A 24,455-nucleotide genomic window follows, 5' to 3' on the forward strand; every position below is an offset into this window, starting at 1 on the left:
CGCTCTTATGACCCAGCTTTCGTACAGAGCGTGCTCACAGTGAAAGAAGACCTCTTCCCCTGAAGTGGAAGGATCTACACGCCGGCAGGAAGATCCTCTCCCCCTTCCGTAGCAGAGCTATTAAAGCTACACTTGTCTTGGCAAATCAACTACCTCTTCCTCCAATTGCCTTTATGTATGCCTGGGTCCTCTGAGAGCATCCTAGAAAGTGCTCAGCCGAAGGCACAGAGGGCAGGGTATATTTTTAGGGTTTTCTCAGGTCCCTTTTTTGTCTCTTCCGCCACTTGAATGACCTCTGTCCCTTAAGACGGCAAGTGCTCACACCCCGCCCCGCCTGCCCCTGCAATTCTCCAGCCTCCACCCAACAGCTCTGGATTCCTTCTTTCAGTGAAAGTATTGTCCTGTCTCACTCCATAAAGCGCTCTTCCTCCAGGGAAAAATACGAATGGATCTGTGGATTGATTACATTTTACAAATAACATATTTGAACTTTCTGGAAATAGTGCCCCAATCCTAAAATGCACCTGAGTTACTTCCCTTAATAAGAGACTTAGGTTTATATGAGTCTTTTGGAACAATTATAAATAATACATAGGGAGTGTATTCCTTATGAGAAAGGCTTTCAATTTTTTAAAGATACCCTTTTAATAAGTTATGACTAAAATCGCTTCATAAGGTTTATATTTTTCTTTTAAAAGAAAAATGGAACTTGTAAGCCACAAAGTACCATAACATCTCTGTGTGTGTTTGCTTGTTTTCCCCTCCTGATCGAGATGCTGCATCTTTCTATCCATGGAAATTCTAAGAAACTGTTATGACTCTACAATTATAAAGCTTTATAAAAAATAAATCTCTTCATGGTGGCCCACAAAAGTTGCCTTAGCTAATTATCCTAAGCTAATCCATACAGCTCTACTCACATGTGGAGTCTTCTGTAATTTTGAAGGCTCATACTCAAAGGACTTTTGCTAGGAGACTTTGTTTTGGTGGGGGTTTTGTTTTTTGGTTTAATTTCCATCCACTGCAAATTGATAATTTGGTAAATATAATAAAAATGAGTTATTAGAAGAGTTACAGTTTAAAGAGATCCAGAATAAAAGCCCCCCTCTTATTATAATAGCCATAAAATGGCTATCAACTAGAAAAAATGAACGCTTTGTTGTGTAGGATTATCTGGTCAGGAGCCAGTGCAACGACCACACCGAGTGGAGCGGAGAGCCCAGGGTGTAACCACAGGCTCTCTCAAGCTTCATCTGAGGACAGTGGAGCAACCTCACGCTGCCACGGTCTTCATCGCTGGGGAGTGAAGAGCCATTACCCGCTACTTAGAAAACAGTGGAAAAGGAAGGAGAGGCAGGGGGAAGATGGCAGCTCGGCCACTGGGCCAGCAACTCATGTGCCTTGTGTTGATTCACATTCTCCAGCTTAATTAATGTTGCAACCTGGATGACCCGGCAATGGAAGAATATACCGTTGGGAAAGTTGGGAGGCCAGCGGGAGCAAACCAGTTAGTCCCTAACCGTGTGTTTAACAGGCTGGCAAAAGAGCTGGGTTCTGATGTCGGTTCTACCCCTGCTTAGCTGTCTCCGTTTGGCAACGTTACCCCGGCTGCACCTGGTCCCTTACGTGTTAAAACAGGACAAGAATGCCCCCTGCTCACCTCAGTGGTGGTTCAAAGGTCTCAGTATGGTTGGTAATGGATGTGAAGTTCTAAAGGGCTGGCAGATAGAAAACATTAAGTGACTGTTCTCGGAAAGTCCAGCGTTTTAGAAGTCAGTAAGTGGTTAAGACGCCGGCTTTATTTGTATTTATCAGTAGGAGAAAGCATTTTAGAATGTCCTGTTTTGTTCAAATTTACAGGTGACAAAGACAGCGAGTGCATCTGTGGCCATGAAGATTTTTGGTTTTTTCCAGTTCATTTTGAAAGCCATGCTCTGTGGTCAATTTCTTTCCATACCTTGGTTCACTTCTACTTCGTACTCCAATTCTTCGTTGCCTTGGGACTAACATCTCTGACTCTCACTTCAGGGTGGGAACTGACGTTGACAGGCAGTTCACAGCTGAGAAACCCTGTGTCTGAAATAGCAAGTGCCAAGTGCCAAGTGCTACGCGAACTTTGTGACTGGAGCTTCGTCTTCGTTCTCAAGTTTGCTGTTTCCTATTTACAAGTCCACCTCTAGAAATTCATCCTCTAGGCATACTTCGCAAAGGACAGAGTCACAGAGATCACCATCTGCAAACTGAAAAATTGAGACCGATCTAAATACCCAAAAAAGGGGGCGACTGGGTGGCTCAGTCGGTTAAGCGGCCGACTTCGGCTCAGGTCATGATCTCACGGTCCGTGAGTTCGAGCCCCGCGTCAGGCTCTGTGCTGACAGTTCAGAGCCTGGACCCTGTTTCAGATTCTGTGTCTCCCTCTCTCTCTGACCCTCCCCTGCTCATGCTCTGTCTCTCTCTGTCTCAGAAATAAATAAACGTTAATAAATAAATAAATACCCAAAAAAGGAAATGGCCTAAATTACGGTAAAGGAGCCCGAAATAACTGGTGCTCATTTTTACTTCTTTAAAAGTTGAGCTCACCACATGGCCAACGTGTTTTTCTGCTCCCAATATTCTGGCTCCCCTTGATTAGGAACCAGGAAAACCACCGTATTATACTTTATTTCTCTTCCTATTTACTGATTGTGAAACATTTGTTGTAGAACAGACTATATTTGGCTTGAAGTGGTAGATGAGGGAGAAGTTTGAGATATAAAAGTAGCACATGTGCAACAGGATAGAGAGCCTGGAAATAAACCCGTAGCTACATGGGCAGTTAATCTAGGACAAAGGTGGCAGGGATATGCAATGGGAAAAAGTCTCTTCAACAAATCGTGTTGGGAAAACTGGACAGCTACATGCAGAAGAATGAAATTGGACCGCTTTCTTTCACCATACACAAAATTAACTCAAATGGGTTAAAGATGTAAATATGAGACCTGAAACCATAAAACTCCTAAAAGAAAACATAGATAGCAATCTCTTGGATGTCGGCCTTAGCAAATATTTAAGGATATGTCTCAAGGGAAACAAAAGCAAAAATAAACTACTGAGACTTCGTCAAAATAAAAAGCTTCTGCACAGCAAAGGAAACTATCAACAAAACCAAAATGCAACCTGTTAAAAGATATTTGCAAATGATATAGCCAAAAGGGGTTAAAATCCAAAATGTATAAAGAGCTGATAAGCTCCACACCAAAAAAAAAAAAAAAAAAAAAAAAAAAAAAAAGCAACAACCTGATTAAAAAATGGGCAGAGGAACTTAATAGCCATTTTCTCAAAGAAGATATACAGATGGATAACAGACTTATGAAAAGACATTCAGCATCACTCAGCATCAGGAAAATGCAAATCAAAACCACAATGAGATGCCACCTCACACCTGGCAGAATGCCTAGTATCAAAAAGACAAGAAATAACCATGTTGGTGAGGATGTAGGGGAAACGGACCCCTCATGCACTGTTGGTGGGAATGCAAACTCGCGCAACCACACTGGAAGACGGTGTGGAAGTTCCCAAAAAAATTAAAAACAGAAATACCTGTGATCCAGTATTTCCACTTCTGGATATTTACCCAAAGAAAATGAAAAGATATGGACCTCCTGTGTTTATTGCAGCATGATTTACAATAGCCAAGGTATAGAGGCAACCCAAGTTTTCATCAATAGATGAATGGATAAAGAAGAGTGGTGTGTGTGTGTGCGTGTGTGTGTGTGTGTGTGTGTGTACTTCTACATATGTATATACACCTATTATGCTAAGTGAAACAAGTCAGAGAAATACCATAGGATTTCACTTATACGTGGAATCGAAACACAAAAGAAGAAACGGAAACAGACTCGAATACAGAGAACAAACTGGTGGTTGCCAGAGGGAGGTGGGTGGGGGAATGGGTGAAATTGATAAAGGGGATTAAGAGGTACAAACTTCAAATTATGAAATAAGTCACAGAGATTACAAGTACAGCGCAAGAAATACAGTCAATATTGTAATAACGTTACACGGTGACAGATGGTATCTAACATGATGAGACCTGAAACTACCATAACATTGCGTGTGGATCATTCTTCAATTAAAACAGAAACCAAAGTGGGGCGCCTGGGTGGCTCAGTCGGTTAAGCGTCCGACTTCGGCTCAGGTCATGATCTCATGGTCCGTGAGTTTGAGCCCCGCGTTGGGCTCTGTGCTGACAGCTCAGAGCCTGGAGCCCGTTTCAGATTCTGTCTCCCTCTCTCTCTGCCCCTCCCCTGCTCATCCTCTGTCTCTCTCTGTCTCAAAAATAAATAAACGTTAAAAAAAAACAAACACAGAAACCAAAGCTTTCTGAGGTTAAAAATGTACATTTCTCTTAGTAGAGTCTTGGGTGTATTTATTCATGTAATTTAAGATTAACCCACCCCCCCAAAAAGTAACATACAATCTGCAAAACTTCCCAATAATTTAGATGAAGCCAGTGATGTGTCTCTTACCTAAATCTATTCACAGCTTTTCTTTTGACGCAATTTACAAATACTCCCAGTCCAAGCCCCTTGGGACCCAAAAGGCAGTAATAGAGAACTGTGATCTGTGTTTAGTATTTGAAAAAGCCTAAAGGCGATCACACATTTACCCAACAAAACTTCACCATCAGATTTCTTTGCCAGAACACCATCAAATCAAAGTGATACCAATGATTTCGTTCTGACCAGGAATTCTAATTGACACTTTAGTATTTGTGATTAATAAAAACAGGAAAATAAATAATTGTTTAATAAATTCATTTTGTTTGGCAAGAAAAGAAATCGTTCAAACCATGAGGTACCTGAAGGAAAAATACTTTTAGCATTTTTAGGGCCAGAACTGCCCAAAACAAACCCTGGTCTGTTGCATCAAAGGAATGTAACCTACCTGTTTCCACTTTATAAGGTGACATCTAAAGCTGAAACTTTAGGGGCGCCTGGGTGGCTCAGTCAGTTGAGTGTCTGACTTCAGCTCAGGTCATGATCTCGCGGTCTGTGAGTTCAAGCCCTGCGTCGGGCTCTGTGCTGATAGCTCGGAGCCTGGAGCCTGTTTCAGATTCTGTGTCTCCCTCTCTCTCTGCCCCTCCCCCACTCATGCTCTGTCTCTCCCTCTCTCTGTCAAAAATAAACACACACAAAAAATTTTAAAGCTGAAACTTTGGATTTCTTTTACATGAACAATACTCTTCCTCCCTCCTCCAAATAGTCCCTAATAAGCTTTACAATAAAACCCACCAATATTATGAAACAATCACTCTGAAGTCCTGAAAGAGTAAAGGATTCCTAGGGAACAGAGCTGACTGTGTTAGTTAACAAGAAGAAGCCACCTTGGTTGAAGGAACAAGTCTGCCATTGAAAGAAAGATGGCTCAAGATATTTATTTTCGTATATATCATTTGAAATAAAAAGTACCTTCTGAGTGAACAATTGTAATGTATCCATGCTAGGGATTGCACTGTGCAGGCAATAAGAATGAAGTTTAGGAATAAGTAGAGACACGAAATAATGCCTAAGAAACATTAAGGGAAAACAAGCCAATTGTAGGATAACACATATCACAGAAGCCCATTTGCCTAAAAAGAAAACAGATGGACTATTGGGATGTGTGCATGGAGAGAAAGAGAGAGAGAGAGAGAGAGAGAGAGAGAGAGAGAGAGAGAGGTGTTCACAGATGCCTACGGCTAGAAGGATACATGCCCAATGTAACTACTCTTCCCTCTGGGGAGTAGGACTTGAGGGAGAATTTTACTTTTTACTTTATATACAGACTTGAGTATCATTTCAATTTTAAAGAAGGATTTCTCACCTTTGCAATGAAACCAAGCCCCAACGCCCACCCGATTTCTAAAAGGCAGTGGAAGTGGTGTCCTGAGCCTCACCACGCGCGGACTGGAAAGGCCGCCACCCCTTGAGAAGTTGCGTTGTGGACAGACGCGCCCACAGTGGCCACAGGCCTGGCTCTGCGTCCCTAAACCAGCGGTGCTTGATGCTTCCCTGCAGCGGCCAAAGAAACCCAGGCTGGGATATGAAACGGATGGCAGAGGGAGGGTTCCCCTTGCCCCAGGGTTTGACAGCAGGCTCCTGCTCAGGGCAGGTCTCAGAACTGGCTGCCTCGCACTGCGCAGCTCCTCACCTTCCTGTGACTTCTATCTCAAGGGGCCTGGCGTGCTGTGCGTTCCTCCCACGGGGGCCTCCGCCGTCCTTCCAAACTCGGAACACGATGAAATGAGAAAGTACGGTGTATACCTTTTTAATTTTCTTAGATCGCAATCTGAGAGGACGTTCTGTTGACAGGGCATGTTATGTTCCGTGCGGCATCTCACGCACTGTTGAACGCGGTGGTACAATGGTCACATCTTTATTTCAGCCCTTTGCGGAAGCAGAAAGGACTCTGTTGAATTATGATTAATACTCTGGAAGCAAAAACTTCCAATTAGGCTTCTGGGAGGATGCAGGGCAGAATGACGGGCAGGTGTTTTTCAGAATCACTAAAAAATGTTTACAGTTCGTCATTTAAAAAAGGTGCCAGACGAGGATGTGGAGAAACAGGAACCCTCTTGCACTGTTGGTGGGAATGCAAATTGGTGCAGCCACTCTGGAAAACAGTGTGGTGGTTCCTCAGAAAATTAAAAATAGACCTACCCTATGACCCAGCAATAGCAGTGCTAGGAATTTACCCAAGGGATACAGGAGTACTGATGCATAGGGGCACTTGTACCCCAATGTTTATAGCAGCACTCTCAACAATAGCCAAATTATGGAAAGAGCCTAAATGTCCATCAACTGATGAATGGATAAAGAAATTGTGGTTTATATACACAATGGAATACTATGTGGCAATGAGGAAGAATGAAATATGGCCCTTTGTAGCAACATGGATGGAACTGGAGAGTGTGATGCTAAGTGAAATAAGCCATACAGAGAAAGACAGATACCATATGGTTTCACTCTTATGTGGATCCTGAGAAACTAACAGAAACCCATGCGGGAGGGGAAGGAAAAAAAAAAAAAAAAAAAAAAAAAAAAGAGGTTAGAGTGGGAGAGAGCCAAAGCATAAGAGACTCTTAAAAACTGAGAACAAACTGAGGGTTGATGGGGGGTGGGAGGGAGGGGAGGGTGGGTGATGGGTATTGAGGGCACGTTTTGGGATGAGCACTGGGTGTTGTATAGAAACCAATTTGACAATAAACTTCATATATTGAAAAAAATAAAAATAAAAATAAAAAAGGTGCCAGACCCATGGCTGTGGCTGGGGTTTTTCTAATGCCCACAGGTGATGGAAACCTCACCCAGGGCCTCTGAGCGCTTGGCAGGACTGGGCTCACACACAAAGGGCTGGGGCTTTATTTTCAGGCTTTATTTTGTTCTTTACAATTTTTTTTTTCACAGTTTAAAACATAACTTATAGCTTAGCATTTCCAGTGGCCAACCTCTGGAATTTCAGATTTTCTTTTTTGAAAAATAGACAAAAACACTTCAGGCTCTGGAATCAAATACTTTCCACAAGACTGTTCAGGATGGAGGGAGCTTTAAAAGTGCAAAATAAAGACATGGAAAGCCAGGGGCATAACTTTTCATGAGCTTTGGGGTGGGGGGCAGTTTAATTTACATTTGGGTTTGCCATGAAGGCCTCTCACTGGTTCCGCTTTTCCATTTCTCCTTTTATTCTGGAGATTACCACCCCTGACTTCTGACAAGCTAGAAGCACAGTTCTGGAAAGCAGGTGGTATAGAAGAGCACACACAGATGCCAGCAGGTGCCCAGATCCAAACGGGTTTCCTGCTGATGCACTTTCTGTGGGAAAGAGAAGAAAGAACTAATCAGATTATCCTTGGCCCCCTTTTTATTCCCATACTCCCACCCTGCTTCTTCATGATAGTGGGGACTTGTATGAGGAACCCATCCTGGTGGGGGACTGGTTCCTCTGACTGCTGCCTGGGGAAAGGGCACAGGTGTGCGTGTTTACAAGTGGGTGCACAGGAGGTGGCCTGGGGGGTGAGAACCTTCTCTGTGCAGGTGCTCAAGCTACAAATCAGTTGTGTAGACCAACTGCTCTCTTGCCTTTTGAATCAAGTAGTGCCTTTAGAGTCTTTCTCTAAGAGCACAGAGCTCCTGTGTGACTACTCCAAAAATCCCTTCTTGTTACCCCGGATTATTTAGAGAAAGGCCTAACTTCTCCAAGCAACTTTTTTTGCCACATGGGAAGTAGAAAAGATATTGACACTGGGGACTTCAAGCAAAGAGAGGGGCACCTGAGTGGCTCAGTTGGTGAAGCATGGGACTTCGGCTCAGGTCATGATCTCACAGTTCATGAGTTCATACCCCAAGTCGGGCTCTCTGCTGACAGCACAGAGCCCATTTTGAATCTTCTGTCCCCCTCGCTCTCTGCCCCTCCGTGGCCCCCCCACCCCTCTCTCGCAAAAACAAACATTTTAAAAAATCAAAGAGGAGAAGAGAAGGGAATGCTCCACTAATTGGGCTGGTGCGTTTGGTCTGTAGCTAAGAGTGTTGGAGAGAGAAAGGATAATGGAAAACAAGTTCATGCCTATTTAGAGCTTGCCAAATGGAAGTCGGGGTGGAGAAACTTTCAAGTAAACACGGTGACTGACAAGCCGAGAGCCTAAGAGCCCAGGCCACTTGTGCTCCAGTCCCCAGGTCCCCGTGGAGCCCCGGTACACCAGAGCGTGTATCAGTTTACAGCACTCGGTAGCCTGCTTGGCTTTCCAGACCCTTGAAGAATCCTCCTGCTTTCCTGAAATTGCTCAGTGAGCTCTGTGCATACTGTGGGCTTCACCTGATACCCCAACTGTGAGGTAGGTGAGCGCCAAGTGTTCCTAAGCCCACTTGGGAGGGAGCAAGGGCCTGACTTGAGACAAAGTGTTGGTGACGAGGGGCACAGTCGTACCACCCACCACGCAGGCTCGCTTTCACAGGTACCAGAACCTGGCTTGTCGGGAAGCCATTTGGAGGCCAGCTGCTGCCCACAGTGGAGATGAACATCTGTGTTCCTCACTCTGGCCTAAGTAGGGGCCAGAGGAGGGAAAATCCAATTAATGTTGGGCTACCAGAGGAAGAGAGAGGTCATTTTCTCCCTATTCCTTGCTTCTGACACTGGTCCCTCAGGAACAAGCGGAGCCCCTCTCCCTAACCAGGCCCCGGGGTCTGCTCCAAGCACCTCATTAGGGCCCAGTCTCTCCCCCTGCATGGCAGGCAGATCATGTAAAAGCCTCGGGTTTTCTCACAGTAGCTCCCGCAGCAGAGGCTGGAGGGACCAGCAGAGCAGAAAGGAACACAGAGAGCCTGTCCAATGCTGGCTGCACGCTCGGTCCGGGGCCACTCCGGCCTCGGACACGGAGACGCCTCCAGCGGCCTCCAGCGGCCTCCCCCAGGGCCGCGACGAGTGTAGCCAGCAAGCGGCCCGACCAGCACGAGGCCACTGGCGTGGGTCCGCAAAGCGGCAGCCGAGCGAGGCTCTGGCCCGAAGCCTCAAGCGCGCTTCTCCTTGAGCTTCTCGCAAGCACTAGAACGGACTTTGTCCAATCCAGAGTCCTCGAGTCCACGGAGTCAATTTCGCTAACATCCGCAGTCCCCTCGGGACCGTGTGGCTACGGCCGGGCGGCAGGAGGCTGGGAGGGCGGATTGGCCGCGTTCGCACCCTTTGTGGAAAATACTCTTCTCCTCTTGAGGTAGGAATGTAACTGGGCGCAGCCTTGGCTAACACTCCACATCTTGCAGCTCAATCTCCTCAGTGGTGCTCTCTGCAAAGCAAAAGACAAGCCGCTCAGTTGCCCGCCAGCCACGGGGGGAGGGTTCTCGCTGAGACCAGGATAACAAGAACCACCTCCAGCCATAAAAGCGTGAATGGATCACCACAGGGCCCAGAGAATTACCTTTGAGTTTGTGTCTTCTCTTCCTCTGGAATTTATACGCACACTTATTACAAACCCACATGAGGCTGATTAACAGCGCGGCCACGGCAGCGAGCAAAGCAAGGAAGACAGCCACAAAATGGAGGTCTTCGTAGAGGATCTCTACGGGGTGGGCAGGGCAAGGGGAAGATAATGGCTCGTTTAATATCACGAAGTCGCTGCCCCACACGTGGGCAGTTCAGAGAGGTGCCAGGCCCCGGGGGGGGGGGGGGGGACTGCCTTACCCGACACGTGCAGCACGATGGTGCCAAACTGGCTGCTCCCCAAGCGTTCCGTCACCGTGATGATGTAGTAGCCCGAGTCCCTCACGCCCACGCCGAAGAGCTGGATGGAGCCGTTGTCGAAAGTGCAGAGCCTGTCCTTGTGGCTCTGGGAGATGTTGGCCTGAGTGCCCGGCTTCCACTCCACGATCTTCTGTGCGCCCCAGTTGGAGGTGTACTTCCATTCAATGGTGGGGACGCCATGGCAGGAGTACTCAACCGAGAGCAAGATGTCTTCCTCCACCGTGGCATTGATGGCCGACTGGGGGATGTACAGGGACACACCCTGACCTGCAGGATGGAATGCCAGATGTGGGGCAGCGTCTGTATGAACTTAGAGGAAAGCGGACTTTCACGACTCGTTGATTTATTCAGCAACTATTTATTGAGTGCCTAGCACATGCCAGGCTATCTTCTAGGTTCTGGTGCTGGCACTACAGTGGTGAACATTATAGACTGAGTAATTGTACCCCGCATCACGAAACTCCCATGTCGGAATCCCAACCTCCAGTGTGACTGTATTTGAAGATGCAGCCGCTAAGGAGGTAATCAAGGTTAGGGGCACCTGAGTGGCTCAGTGGGTTAAGCGTCCGACTTCGGCTCAGGTCACGATCTCACAGTTTGTGAGTTTGAGCCCCGCATCGGGCTCTGTGCTGACAGCTCGGAACCTGGAACCTGCTTCAGGTTTTGTGTCTCTCTCGGCCCCTTCCCCACTCACACTCTGTCTCTGTCTCTGTCTCTCTCTCAAAGATAAACATTTAAAAAAATTAAAAAAAAAAAAAAAGAGGAGGTAATCCAGGTTAAATGAGGTCATAACGGTAGGGCCCTAATCCAATAAGATTACTGTCTTCATAAGAAGAGACACCAGAGCGCGCGCTCTCTCTCTCTCTCTCTCTCTCTCTCATTACCTCTCCACAGGAATGTAAGGGGGAAATGAGAGAAAATGCTATGTGAGGTTGCAGCAAGAAGCAGGAAGAGAGATTTCACTAGAAACTGAACTGACCTGTGCTTAGACCCGGGATCTAGGACTGTCCATCCTCAGGAACTGTGAGAAAATAAATTTCTGTTGCTTAAGCCCCTCAGTCTGTGCTATTTTGTGTGTGTGTGTGTGTGTGTGTACACACACACACACACACACACACACACACCCCGCGAACAAGATCCAAGGTGACTGTTTACTGGATGAACAGTAAACCTCCCTGGTGACTCCATTCTAAACGGGAGGCACACAAGGATGAAATAAACAAATGAAATCATTCTGGATAATGACAAGTGCTTTAAAGACAATAAAACAGGGCTCTAGTGACCAGTGGGGTAAAGGTGGCTCTAGAGAGAATGGTCAGGGAAGATCTCGCAGAGGAGATGACCTTTTTTTTTTTAATTATTTTTTTTCTTAAATTTACATCCAAGTCAGTTAGCATGTAGTGCAATAACGATTTGATTTCAGGAGTAGAATCCAGCGATTCATCCCCTACGTATAACACCCAGTGCTCATCCCAACAAGCGTCTTCCTTAATAATGCCCATCGCCCATTTAGCCCATCCTCCCACCTACAACCCCTCTAGCAACCCTCAGTTGGTTCTCTGTATTTAAGAGTCTCTTATGTGTTTATATTCTTTTTGCATCCCTTCCCTTATGTTCATCTGTTTCGTGTCTTAAATTCCATACATGAGTGAAGTCATAGGATATTTGTTTTTCTCTAATTTCGCTTCGCAGAATACACTCTACTTGCATCTATGTTGTTGCAAATGGCAAGATTTCATTCTTTTTGATAGCTGAGTAATATTCCAGTGTGTGTGTGTGTGTGTGTGTGTGTGTGTGTGTGTGTGTATATATATATATATATATATATATATATATATATATATATATATATTCCACTTCTTTATCCATTCACCAGTCGATGGACATTTGGACTCTTTCCATACTTTGGCTACTATAAACAGTGGGGTGCATGGGCCCAATAGAATCAGCACTCCTGTTATCCTTTGGATAAATACCTAGTAGTGCAATTGCTGGGTCGTAGGGTAGTCCTATTCTTCATTTTTTTGAGGAACCTCCATACTGTTTTCCAGAGCGGCTGCACCACTTTGCATTCCCACCAGCAGTGCAAAGGGGTTTGAGGAGATGACCTTTGAATGGAGACCTGAATGACAGGCATGCAACGTGTGGAGACTTGAGGGAAGAGCAGGTCAGGCAGAGGGAGCATGTGAAAAAACTGAGGGGATGGTGAGTGCTGGTGTGTCTGAGGGACAGAAGGAAGGCCAGCATGTCAGAATGCAGTGGGGAGAGACAGAGGTGGGGCTGGAGAGCTGGCAGGACACGGGCCACAATGTGAGGGTCAGGAGTGGGGTTCACTCATGGCTGATGGGAACCACAGGAGGGCTCAGGCAGGAGGGGACATTCTCCGCTAAGCTTGAGAACGTCTGCTGTGGAGAACATTCTGGGGGAGAGGGGATAAGCCCAGATGCAGGAAGAGCAGGCAGGTGGCTGCTGCAGGGGACAGATAAGAGATGGAGGTCTAGGGGCACCTGGGTGGCTCAGTCGGTTAAGCATCCGACTTCAGCTCGGGTCATGATCTCATGGTCTGTGAGTTCAAGTCCCATGTTGGGCTGTGTGCTGACAGCTCGGAGCCTGGAGCCTGCTTTGGATCGTGTGTCTCCCTCTCTCTCTCTGCCCCAACCCTGCTCATGCTCTGTCTCTGTCTCTCTCTCAAAAATAAATAAACATTAAAAAATAAAATAAAATAAAAAGAAGAGATGAGGCATAGCCTCACAGGGCATGAACGGGGAGAAGAAACATGCTGGCGAACTAGATGTGGGCGGTGGGTGAGTCAAAGAGGCATCAAGCAGAAGTTTCTGCACAAGCGTGTACCAGCACCGTTGACTGAGGTCATACATATATGCCGTCATACGTGTAGTAAGCGGGTGCCATGCACAAGCCCCGTGCAACCACCTGCACAAATTGCCTCATTAATGTCTCGCACACAACCTACTGCAATTCTATCGAGAGTGGAGCAAAACCTCATCGTCAACAGGACTAACTAGCTTGTCCAAGTTCATTCTGCAAGGTTGAGCGTCACACAAGCTGGCTCCAAAGCCCACATATTTAATCTCTATGCTCAAATCAGTCATCACTGGTTGGCAGTGGAGAGTACGGAATGTGACAAATGCCCCGCACCCTCCCTGAGAGGACCGGCCAGAGACAGCTGGACATTGGGTAATGAACAGGGCAGGACTTAAGGTCAGAGCCCATCCCTTGGTTTCCGCCCTCCACTTCCTGTTTGGCCCCTCAATCTTTGGGTGTCCAGGTGCTCCACGGCCCCTGCTGTGTGGCTCTAGGTAACCACACCTGTTAACTTTTCCAGACATTTCTCCCTGCCTTCTCCCATCCCCAGCATTTTCCACTAGTGTTTCTCCCCGAAAAGGCCTCGGCTAGGTGACTAGACATAATCTGATAAACATCAAGGTGAGACACTGGGAGGTAATAATGGTTCTCACGGGTTACAACTGCCGAGTAACAGAGATCGATTTTCTCACCAACTCTGGGCTTTAAAACATGTTAAATTCACAGCAAAGTTGAAAGGCAAGTACAATTAATATGTACCTTCTCCTTAATTCACTAATTATTAACATTTTGCCACATTTGCCCCCTCTCTCAGGAAGAAAACAGAGGTCAAATTCCAGGTCAGCCCTCAGAGGGCAGGAGTTAATGTATTTTCTTCATCTTTGTGTCCCCCAGCAGAATTCCGGACACAGAGGGATTGGTCATTAAATCTTTGTTGAGTTGAATAAGTGAATGACAAATATTTATAGCAACAAGAAGGGTAAGATTTCCTGAGAAATGCTGCTGCTGAAATGGTTTGACAAATTTGCATATCTAAAAGGTAACACGCGGGGCGCCTGGGTGGCTCAGTCCGTTAAGCGGCTGGCCGACTTCGGCTCAGGTCATGATCTCGCGGTCCGTGAGTTCGAGCCCGCGTCGAGCTCTGTGCTGACAGCTCAGAGCCTGGAGCCTGTTTCAGATTCTGTGTCTCCCTCTCTCTGACCCTCCCCCGTTCGTGCTCTGTCTCTCTCTGTCTCAAAAATAAATAAACGTTAAAATAAGTAAATAAATAAATAAAAATAAAAGGTAACACGCAAGTAGGAAAGAGAACTATAATTTAGGCAAGACTTCATGTGCCAGTTACAATAATACATACTTACGTGCTTACCAATCCTTCTAATTTTTTACATGAGTCAGCAACATGCCCATGTAGCTAGGAAATGGAAAGGATGGGACTTAAGTGCAGTTTTGTCTTATTCAAAACTTTTTCCTAAAGACACCACCAGAAATTTAGCAATATTAAATGAATCCCGTCATTGCTGAATATAGAATATATAGAAATCTGTTGCATTTCTATACACTATGATAAAGTAGCACAAATAGAAATTAAGAGAACATTCCATTTGCAATTGCTCTATAAAGACTAAAATACCTGGGGGTGAACCTAATCAGGGAGGTGACAGACCTCAATGAGGAAATCAAAAAGAAATAAAAATATCCATAGAGACAAGAATAAAAACACACCGATCGAAAATGTTTGGAATACACACACACACACACACACACACACACACACACACACACACAATGGAGTATTAGTCATAAAAAAGGATGAGATCTTGCCATTTGGGACAACACAGATGGACCTTGAGAGTATGATGCTAAATGAAATAAGTCAGACAGAGAAATTCAAATACCATAGGATTTAACCTACATGTAAAATTTAAAACACAAAACAAACCAACAAACAAAAAGCAGGAACAAGCCCATAAATGCAGAGAAGAAATTGATGGTTTCCAGAGGGGTGGCGGTGAGGAGATGGGTAAAATGGGTGAAGGGGAGAGGGAGGTACAGGCTGTAGTTATGGGACAAGTCATGGGGATGAAGGGTACAGCACAGGGAACGTAGTCAATGCAATAGTGTTGTATGGTGACAGAGGGTAACTGCATTTGTGGTGAGCACAGCATAACATAAAGACCTGTGGAATCTCACTGTGTAACATTGTACGTCCACTATACTTCCATTAAAAAAGCAAACATACAAAAAATTGTTTTTCCCACTTCACCTTGTGACGATCATTTATGTATGTTTTCAGATTTCTCTGACCCCAAATACGAACAGTTGGAATATGATTACCATAAGATTTGGAGAACCATATTTAGAGCTAGTGATAAACCTGCATCGCAACATGTGTATTTCACGCACACTCACGTTAAACATATTGGTCAAGGTTACTGACAGATTAGTTTCCTGGGATACTGCCAGCCCTTTCAATACCCTTAGGGACCTTCATTTTGAGTCTTATAGGTACTCTGGCCCAAGAAATAGCAAAACTGAAAAGCAAACAAACAAAAATAACAAGCCCAAGTTTCTGAGATGCTGATACAGCTGGAAACTGGTCGACTAGTCTGTATTTTCCTTTGACCATAAAAACCTCCTCCTGGGGTGTCTGGCTGGCGAGGTCAGGGAAGCATGTGACTCTTGATCTTGGGGTTGTGAGTTCGAGCCCCACCTTGGGTGTAGAGATTAACTAAAAAAATAAAGAAAGAAACTTAAAAAAATAATAAAGATTTTAATATTAAAACCTCCTTCTAATCAAACCAACCAGGCATTTAACTAGGTTTTTAGAACAAAGAGTTCCTTTTGCTATCTATCTATAATTAGGAGGGAAAATTAACAGTTCTAAAAATTTAAAGGCAAACTGCTTGTCACCTTAGTTTAAAAAGTTGAATTAATGAGTAACCCGCCTCTGTACCTCATGCTAAGATCACTCAGAACAAGTCCAGAGAAAGTTAGTATCTAGACCAATCCTTAGACCTGGCTCAAAATGTTCTATTCAAGGAGGTTGGTTTAATAAATCAGATTTCACTTGGAAAATGGATGCCAGGCAGCCATTAATAAGGATAAGTTTTGCATGGACAAGGGAGAGTGTCTACAACATGTTACTAGGTTAAAAAATAGATTTATAAAGCAGCATAATATGATCTTATTTATGTTTGTATAAATAGGTACCTATTACATACAGAAAATGTTGTAGTAATATATGTTCACTGTCCACAGGGATTGCCCCTTAGAGACTGGATGGCAATGGAATTTTATTTTCCAAATTATACATTTATATAAGCTTTGAATTTCAGTTGTTTACTGAATAAAAAAATAACATGTATTTTAAAAAACCTTTTTAAGGTTCTCCTGATTAGACCAAGCAATCTGGTGGACAAAGTTTAAAGAAAGGTTAAAAGCTGACCTTGGTTTATATCTTCACTTGCTTTATTTTTAAAAAAAAATTTTTTTTAACGTTTTTTATTTATTTTTGAGACAGAGAGAGACAGAGCATGAACGGGGGAGGGGCAGAGAGAGAGGGAGACACAGAATCGGGAGCAGGCTCCAGGCTCTGAGCCATCAGCCCAGAGCCCGTCGTGGGGCTCGAACTCACGGACCGCGAGATCGTGACCTGAGCTGAAGTCGGACGCTTAACTGACTGAGCCACCCAGGCACCCCTATCTTCACTTGCTTTCTATGTGAAAAGCAGAGAAGAACTAAATTCTACCCATTTCCCAGATGCACATCCCTCCTTTAAAGAAGGCGTCACCGAATTAAAGATTTTTAATAAGACAGAAGTCACTGGAACCTGAACCAAGGTGCTCCCTGAAAGCCTGACTTCCTCGTACTGGGGAGACCCACTTAGAACTAATCAGAGGGAGGGGCACCTCTGACTCTCGATTTCGGCTCAGGTCATGATCTCACACTTGGTGAGATTGAGCCCTGTGTCAGGCTCTGGGCTGACAGCACAGAACCTGCTTGGGATTCTCTCTCCCCCTCCCTCTCTCTCTGCCCCTCCACCGTGCGTACTCGCTCTCTCTCTCTCTCCAAATAAATAAACATTAAGAAAAAGAAACTAATCAGAGGGAAAGTGCCAGCAGAAATCAGCTACCAGGAATGGGCTGGAATATACTACTCAGAATGGTTCCTTACTCCTTTTCTGACAAATAAATTACAGAGGTTGTATTTTGCTGCTTTAAAGAAATTGATGATTGAAGATGGATCTATTTCCTGAAATCACAGCAAAGGTCAAGCCTATTCAGACCACAATTTCGATGAACAAGGGTATCAACTAATGGACGGATGGCTGGTGCAGACTCTGGGTGTCAGGAGTCATGGAGGCCACCTTTATCGGGACAACTCATCTTATCTGGAAAGCCACCTGTGCAGCCAGCGTGACCATCTGACACAGCCGAGAACCAGCAAGTGTTGCTGTCACCCTGAGCGAGCCTGTGAGCAGTAAACTGGAAGTCAGAAAGCCTACATCAGGAACACTGCTGGAGCAGGGCAGCGGAGCGAGGAAGCACAGGACAAAAGTGTTATTCCAAGAGGCGGGGAGGTGTGGTGGAGGCTCATGTGAGCAGATCCACGTGGACTCAACCCGGGGGGTGTCCTCCCCGTGGAGAAATCCCTTCACCTTCGAGAGCCTCAGCTTCCTCTGCTGTGGAAAGAGGACCGAAAAGCCTCCAGACGAAGGCTGTGAGGCGGGGGTGACAGGACACGTGTGAGGCTCCGCAGGGCACAGCACTCGGGCCCCCACGCTTGCTCTCCTCGGCTCAGGTCTATGTCACTAGCCTTGGGATGACCAGCCCTCCCAGGGTGCCCAGGGGTTTTCCCAGGATCGGGGAGTGTCGGTGCTAGAAGCAAACCAGGACTGTCGGTTACGCGGAGACTCACAGAAATGTTGAGGAGCAACGAGAAAACTCCAAGGCACACAAGAGCTGATCTCTGAGGCACCCAAGGGTGGGGGGCAGAGGCAGAGGTGAGGGAGGGCCAAAGCCACTCTTCCCTTAACGCTCTGCCTTCCTAATGCATCTCCAAGGTCAGCAATCCCACTGCAGCCCCACAGTCACAGAATGCCATCGCATTCTCCGCAACAGGGTGCTGGCTCGCGGGTGTGGCCTGGTGAACAGTATTATTATTATCCCCGTTTGACAGAGTAGCACATGTTAAGTTCACTGAGGTTCCAGAATTTGTGCAATGTCACATTAAGTGGCTGAACTGAGACTGACATCCAGGGTGCATTTCACTGCCCTGGTACGAGCCAGGGAGTTTGCAAGGAGCTGGAGAAGGGAGCAGACAGACACAGAATTTGTGCAATGTCACATTAAGTGGCTGAACTGAAAGTGACATCCAGTGTGCATTTCACCGCCCTGGTAGGAGGCAGGAAGTTTGCAAGGAGCTGGGGAAGGGAGCAGACAGACACTCAATGAAACGAAGCCGCGGGGCACCTACGTGGCTCACTTGGTTAAGCGTCCAACTTTTGATTTCAGCTCAGGTCGTGATTTCAGCTCAGGTTCATGGGTTCGAGCCCCGCATCGAGCTCCACATCGACAGCACGGAGCCTGCTTGAGGTTCCCTCTCTCTTTCTCTCTCTCTGCCCCTCCCACGCTCATGCTCTTTCTGTCTCTCAAAATAAATAATTAAGCTTAAAGAAAGAGAAAGAAGCAGAGCCTTGAAGGATAAAATTTTAAAATTGTGGGAAAGGGAGGAAGCGCCATCCTGGCTGGGAGAACAGTGAGCCCACCCAGGGAGGCAGGAAGGATCTTCTGCTCTGGCCCTGCTGAGTAAAAAGTGCAGGTGGTAGGTAGCCTGAGGAATCTGTAGCAAGCTGGAGATTATCTGAGGGAGTTAGCCCTCAGGCAGGGAGGCCCTCAGATGGCATTTAAATAGAGGCACAGCAGGATCTGAACGGGGCTTCCTGGAGGGCGATCTGGCAGCAGATCGAACATTTACACACACATGGCTCACACTGCCCTGAGCCCACCACATGCGCCTGTCCTACACACCTTCAGGACAACCCACGACTGAGCCCCAACAGTCGAGAACAACCCCAGGCACTGGCTTTGGCCTGTACCTGGCGGGGAACGAGGGCAGCAGGATGTGAGCGTGTGCACAGTAGGTCTGCCTGGAACTCGTTTCCAGTCATTTCAGAAGCCCCAGAGCCCAGCACCGTGCCTGGCACTTTGTGCGCACTCAGAGTATACTGGAATGGACCAATAAAGACACGCGTGCCCTGCCTGTCAAACTGCTGCCCCCCCTGGAGGGATCAGGAACAGGAGGATCTGTGCCGAGCTGAGGGGGATGGTGGTGAGGCCCCCTTCCCCTCCAAGTCTGCTGAGAGTCAAAGAGCTCAAAGGAGAAATAGCAGTTTTAAGTGCAACTAAAATATTTACGTCGCTGCCTAACTTTTGTCATTCTTCTTTTTAATGTTTATTTATTTTGAGAGACAGAGAGAGCACAAGTGGGGGAGGGACAGAGAGCAAGGGAGACCCAGAATCCAAAGCACGCTTCAGGCTCTGAGCCGTCAGCACAGGGCCCGACTCAAGGCTCGAACTCGCGGACCGTGAGATCGTGACCCGAGCCGAAGTTGGACACTTAACCAACTGAGCCACCAAGGCGCCCCTAACCTCTGTCATTCTTGAAACAAGTAGCCTGGAATTTTGGAGACCGTTCTACATTGGAGGCCAGCATGGCAACCCTAAACATTGGCATTTGGGTTTAGACGCCATGAATGGTGTTGAGGATGGACATGTGTGCCCAGTTTACAGGGTATCTATCCCTCCTATTAGCTCAGGTAGTAATTCTCCCTCTCAGTGCCTGATTACTCAGGGACCAAAGCTCAGCTTGCCCCTGATCATCTTACTGTATAATGAATGGCCTTGAGGAGTCACCCAGGCGTCAGCCAAATCCAAACAGTATGGACAAATAGATGCAGGTTTAGGCGAAGGCTTGCAGGGGTTCCCCTGCATCAGGTTCCTGTAGTTGTACCCCAACCAAAAAAAAAAAAAAATCACTCCAAAATAGCATTTCTGTGGGTCACCACCAGTGACCACCTGTCTTATGCAATTATCACAGCCCAGCAAAACCCCGGCTGGGAAAGCTGAATGGCTCGGCCGCTATCCGCCGGGAAAGACAAAGCGGTCTGATAACGTTACGTTGTCAGAAGCAGGGTGAAGTTATACTCCAACATTACTGTGGGGCTTTGTAAATGGGTGTCACCTTCTTGGAGGGCAATATGGTAAAATCTATGAAAATAGTATTAGCACACACCTCTTGACCCAGAAGTTCCACGGTTATGAACGGATCCTACAAGTAATAAGGGAACACAAATGTAGGTCTTGTTACTGAAGCACAGTGTAGTCTTTTGAAGTAGCAAAAGACCAGAGGCATCCTGTATGCTCACCGGTAAGAGACCAGTAAGGGAAAACGGGCTCTTACACTACTCGTAACTCTGCCAACACCAACTACCCGCAGGGAGAGCACACCCCACCCCTAAAGGGCTCAGTCTTATGAGACTGCCCCCACTTTAGACACCAACTACAAGTCCAGGCCTCCGTACTTCCTTTTTTTAAATGTTTATTTATTTATTTTGGGGGGGGGGTGTGAAGGGGCACAGAGAGAGGGAGATAGGGAATCCCGAGCAAGTTCCGCACTGTAGGTGCAGAGCCCGATGTGGGCCTAGACCTCACGAACCTCGAGATCATGACCTGAGCCGAAATCAAGAGTTGGATGTTTAATTGACTGAGCCCCCCAGGGAGCCCCTGGGCCTCCTGTACTTCTGACCAACTGGCTATAAAACAGAGGTTTCCACCACCCCCTCGTCAGGTTCAATAGTTTGCTAGAATGGCTCACAGAATTCAGGAAAGCACTCTACTATTATCTGTTATTTTTATAAAGGATACAACTCAGGAAGAGCGACACAGAAGAGAGGTGTAGGCAGGTACGTGCAAAGGTTCCATGCCCTCTCCAGGTGTGCCACCCTCCCAGCACCTTGATGGGCTCACCAATCCAGAAGCTCTCCAAGCTTCTTCAGTTAGCATCTGGGGGGAAGTTCCCTTACTTGGGAAGAGTTGATAAAGTCATTGGCCATTGGTGATTGACTCAATCCCCAGCCTCTCTCTTATCTCCAGAGGTTGTGGTGGAAGGAGGTTAGGGCTGAAAGTTCTAACTTTCTAATCCCATGGTTAGCTCCTCTACCAACCAGCCTTCATCTTCCAAAAGTCACCTCATTGGCAAACAAAAAGACAGACTTATCACTCTGGATATCCCAAGGGCCTCAGTTAGCTTTTGTGTCAGGAACCAAGGAGTAAGACCAAATATTGTAACAGGAGATGCTCCTATTACCTAGTAAATGACTAGGATATGAGGGGCTCTGTGTCAGGAACCAGGGAGAGGTGACCAAATATGTATTTCTTATTATGTCACAACTGGTTAAACAAAATTATCAATATTCATATTCTAGTACTACAGAGACATTTAAAGACTGAGATACATCTATATGCACTGATATTCGATTATCAAAAAAATAATGAAAAAGCACAAGGCATAACAGTATATAGAGAATATTTCCATTTAAGTAACAATATATACACACGCACATAGAGTTATCCACATAACGACATAGAAAATCTCTGGAAGGATACTCTAAAAACCAGTGATGTGCTCGTCTTTGGGGACGGACTGGGTGTCCGGGGTTGAAGAAAGCCTTACATTTCACTTTATGCCTTTTTGGACAGTTGGGCTATTTTAGCAAGTTTGTGAATTACTTAAAAAATAAAAAATGGCGTGATCCTCAAAATAAATAAGTTGCATGCCAATCTCAGCCACGGCCTTTTCACATTGGAAAATGTCAGTAATTCACAGGTACTATCTCCACCTGGGAGGCAGGCAGGCAGGAGACCTGGGTTAATATGCTTCACGGGCTGCCTGGGTGGCTCAGACGGCTGAGCGTCCGCTCTTGATTTCAGCTCAAGTCATGACCTTAAGGTTCGTGAGATTAAGACTACCCCCACCCCACCCCACCCCCACCGCATTGGGCTCTGTGCTGACAGTGTGGGACCTGCTTGGGATTTTCTCCCTCTCTCTCTGCCCCTCCCCCACACATGTGCTCCTCAAAATAAATACATAAACTATCAAAAAAAAAAAAAAAAAAAAAAAAAAAAAGAACTATGCTTCACTTGCTTATTTACTTTACATTACTTTCCGGACAAGGCCATGGAGGCCCAGAGGCGTAACACAGAGCCCAAGCTCTCACCAACTAGAAAATCAGAGCTGAGGCTGGAACTCAAGGCACTTTCTTTTCTTTTCCTTTCTTTTAACATTTATTTATTCTGGGGAGAGTGCAAGCAGGGGAGGGGCAGAGAGAGGGGGACAGAGGATCCGAAGCCGGCTCTGTGCTGACAGGCTGACAGCAGTGAGCCCGATGTGGGGCTCGAACTCATGAAACCCGAGATCATAACCTGAGCTGAAGTTGGACCCTCAACCGACTGAGCCACCCAGGAGCACCCCCCAAGGCACTTTCAATGCTCCACAGATGCCTGTAATAAAAATAAAACACTGAGGACAGAGGTGGATGTTTATACCTCTTTTATATTTCCCCACATCGCACATGGCTCAGTGCTGGTAGAGACTTGCGAAGCCCGTGTCACCAGAGGCAACAGTCCTGAGCTGGGCTTGCCAGTACGGGAGCTACTAGCCACACACGTAGCTGTTGGGCACTTGGAATTGGCCAGTCCGAATGGAGATGTGCCCTAAGTGTAAATACACCCCGGATTTTGAAGACAGCATTTAGTATGTTAAACAGAAGGCAAAATACCTCATTAGTAATTTTTTTACATTGATTAGATGTTGAAATAATACCCTGAATATATTGGGTTAAAAATGTATGATTAAATCACACCTGTTTCTTTTTACTTTTTTAATGTGGCCACTAGAAAATTCAAAATTACCTATATGGCTTGCAATATATTTCTTTTAGACAGCACTGGTTTAGACGATCACTTTCCGCTGCCTTGCAAAATAAAATCTGTTCTCTTGCAGTTAGTCATTCCACCCTCTCCCCTCAACAGCAGGAGAAATCCCCCAGTCTTTCTTCTTCTCCTTCTCCTTTTTGTAAATTTTTTATTTAATGTTTAGTTATTTTTGAGAGACAGAGAGACAGAGTGTGAGCAGGGGAGGGGCAGAGAGAGGGGGAGACAGAGAATCTGAAGCGGGCTCCAGGCTCTGAGCGGTCACCACAGAGTCCAACGTGGGGCTTGAACTCATGAGCCGCGAGATCATGACCAGAGCATGACCTGAGGCGAAGTCGGATGCTCAACCAACTAAGCCACCCAGGCGCCCCTTCTTTCTTTTTTTTTTTTTTTTGAGACAGACAGAATGAGAGAGAGAGAGAATGGATCCTAAGCAGGATCCACACTCAGCACAGAACCAGACTCAGAGCTTGATCTCACGACGGTGAGATCATGATCTGAGCTGAAGTGAAGAGTCAGACGTTTAACCAACTGAGCCACCCAGGCACCCCTCTTCTTCATTCTCCGAACACACTGGCAACTCTCCTGTGGGGCTTGGCATCGCTGTAAGCACCTCCAGCATCCCCCTGGACAACCCATCCAGCACCCTTGCCTACCAGAACATTCACCCTTGGCCTCCAGTAAAGCAGCCCGCCCTGACCACAGCCTTTTCTCGTTCCTGTTTACTCTTCAACTGCTCCCACTGGCCTCATGCGTCCTTCCCTTCCGGCTCCTTCCACTTTTCCCCATCCATAATCCTCACTTCCCTCCCTAGCCAGCCTGGGTACCATGGCCTGCCATGTTCCAAGCACTCTTGTCAGTTCTTCCTACTCCACTGGTCTCTGTGTTTTCATCACATCTGCCGAGTCTCGGTCCGCAGCTCTCTACTTCCTCTCTGCTCAAACCCGAGCCGTCAACACTGCGGGAGAATGTCCCTCAACAGACACCCTCCAGAACAAAGCACACGGTTGCCAGCACACATTCATGATCACCAAATTCAAGAGGACCCTCCATACTGCCAACCTCACAACGCTTTTTCTTGTGAATTTACTCCCTTTTCCACGATTACTATGACCAGCTCCCTCCTATCTCTTTAGACCTCCAAATTCCTCTTCCTTCTCAGCAAACGACTTTCTCCCCCTGGGCACCGCTGGCCACCTCTCCTACCTGAAACACACTTGTGCCTTCTGGACTGCCACACTCCCCGGGTATCCTGGCGTCCCTTCTGGCTTCTTCTCTGACCACACAGAGGACACTCCGCAGGCTTCCTCAGACGCTGAGAAGGCACACCTGCCTGCCGGAGCAGAGGGTGGCAGAGAAGGGCAGGATGTGGGCCTGGGAAGGCCACTC

General features: G+C 46.5%; 1 protein-coding gene across 2 annotated transcripts in view; it reads right to left on the minus strand.

The window, feature by feature from the left end:
• Positions 1 to 7,296: 7,296 nt before the first annotated feature.
• The window catches only part of VSTM5 (V-set and transmembrane domain containing 5), a 31,932-nt gene continuing 14,773 nt past the window's right edge, over positions 7,297 to 24,455 (minus strand). Inside the window, exons 2-5 of one of the 2 annotated variants that reach the window (XR_009602086.3) lie at positions 10,192 to 10,518; positions 9,929 to 10,069; positions 9,214 to 9,796; positions 7,297 to 7,832 (exon numbers count right to left, since the gene is read on the minus strand). Coding sequence is in view for 1 of the 2 variants with exons in the window: in XM_060605336.3 (XP_060461319.1) it covers positions 9,753 to 9,796; positions 9,929 to 10,069; positions 10,192 to 10,518 (512 nt within the window). In the remaining variant the exon portion in view is untranslated. Of the gene's footprint in view, positions 9,797 to 9,928; positions 10,070 to 10,191; positions 10,519 to 24,455 lie in introns of both variants that reach the window. The other variant, XM_060605336.3, reaches the window with a different exon arrangement.

The sequence above is a fragment of the Panthera onca genome, chromosome D1 (genome assembly GCF_046562875.1).
Source record: "Panthera onca isolate mPanOnc1 chromosome D1, mPanOnc1 haplotype 2, whole genome shotgun sequence".
Taxonomy (NCBI): Eukaryota; Metazoa; Chordata; class Mammalia; order Carnivora; family Felidae; genus Panthera; species Panthera onca.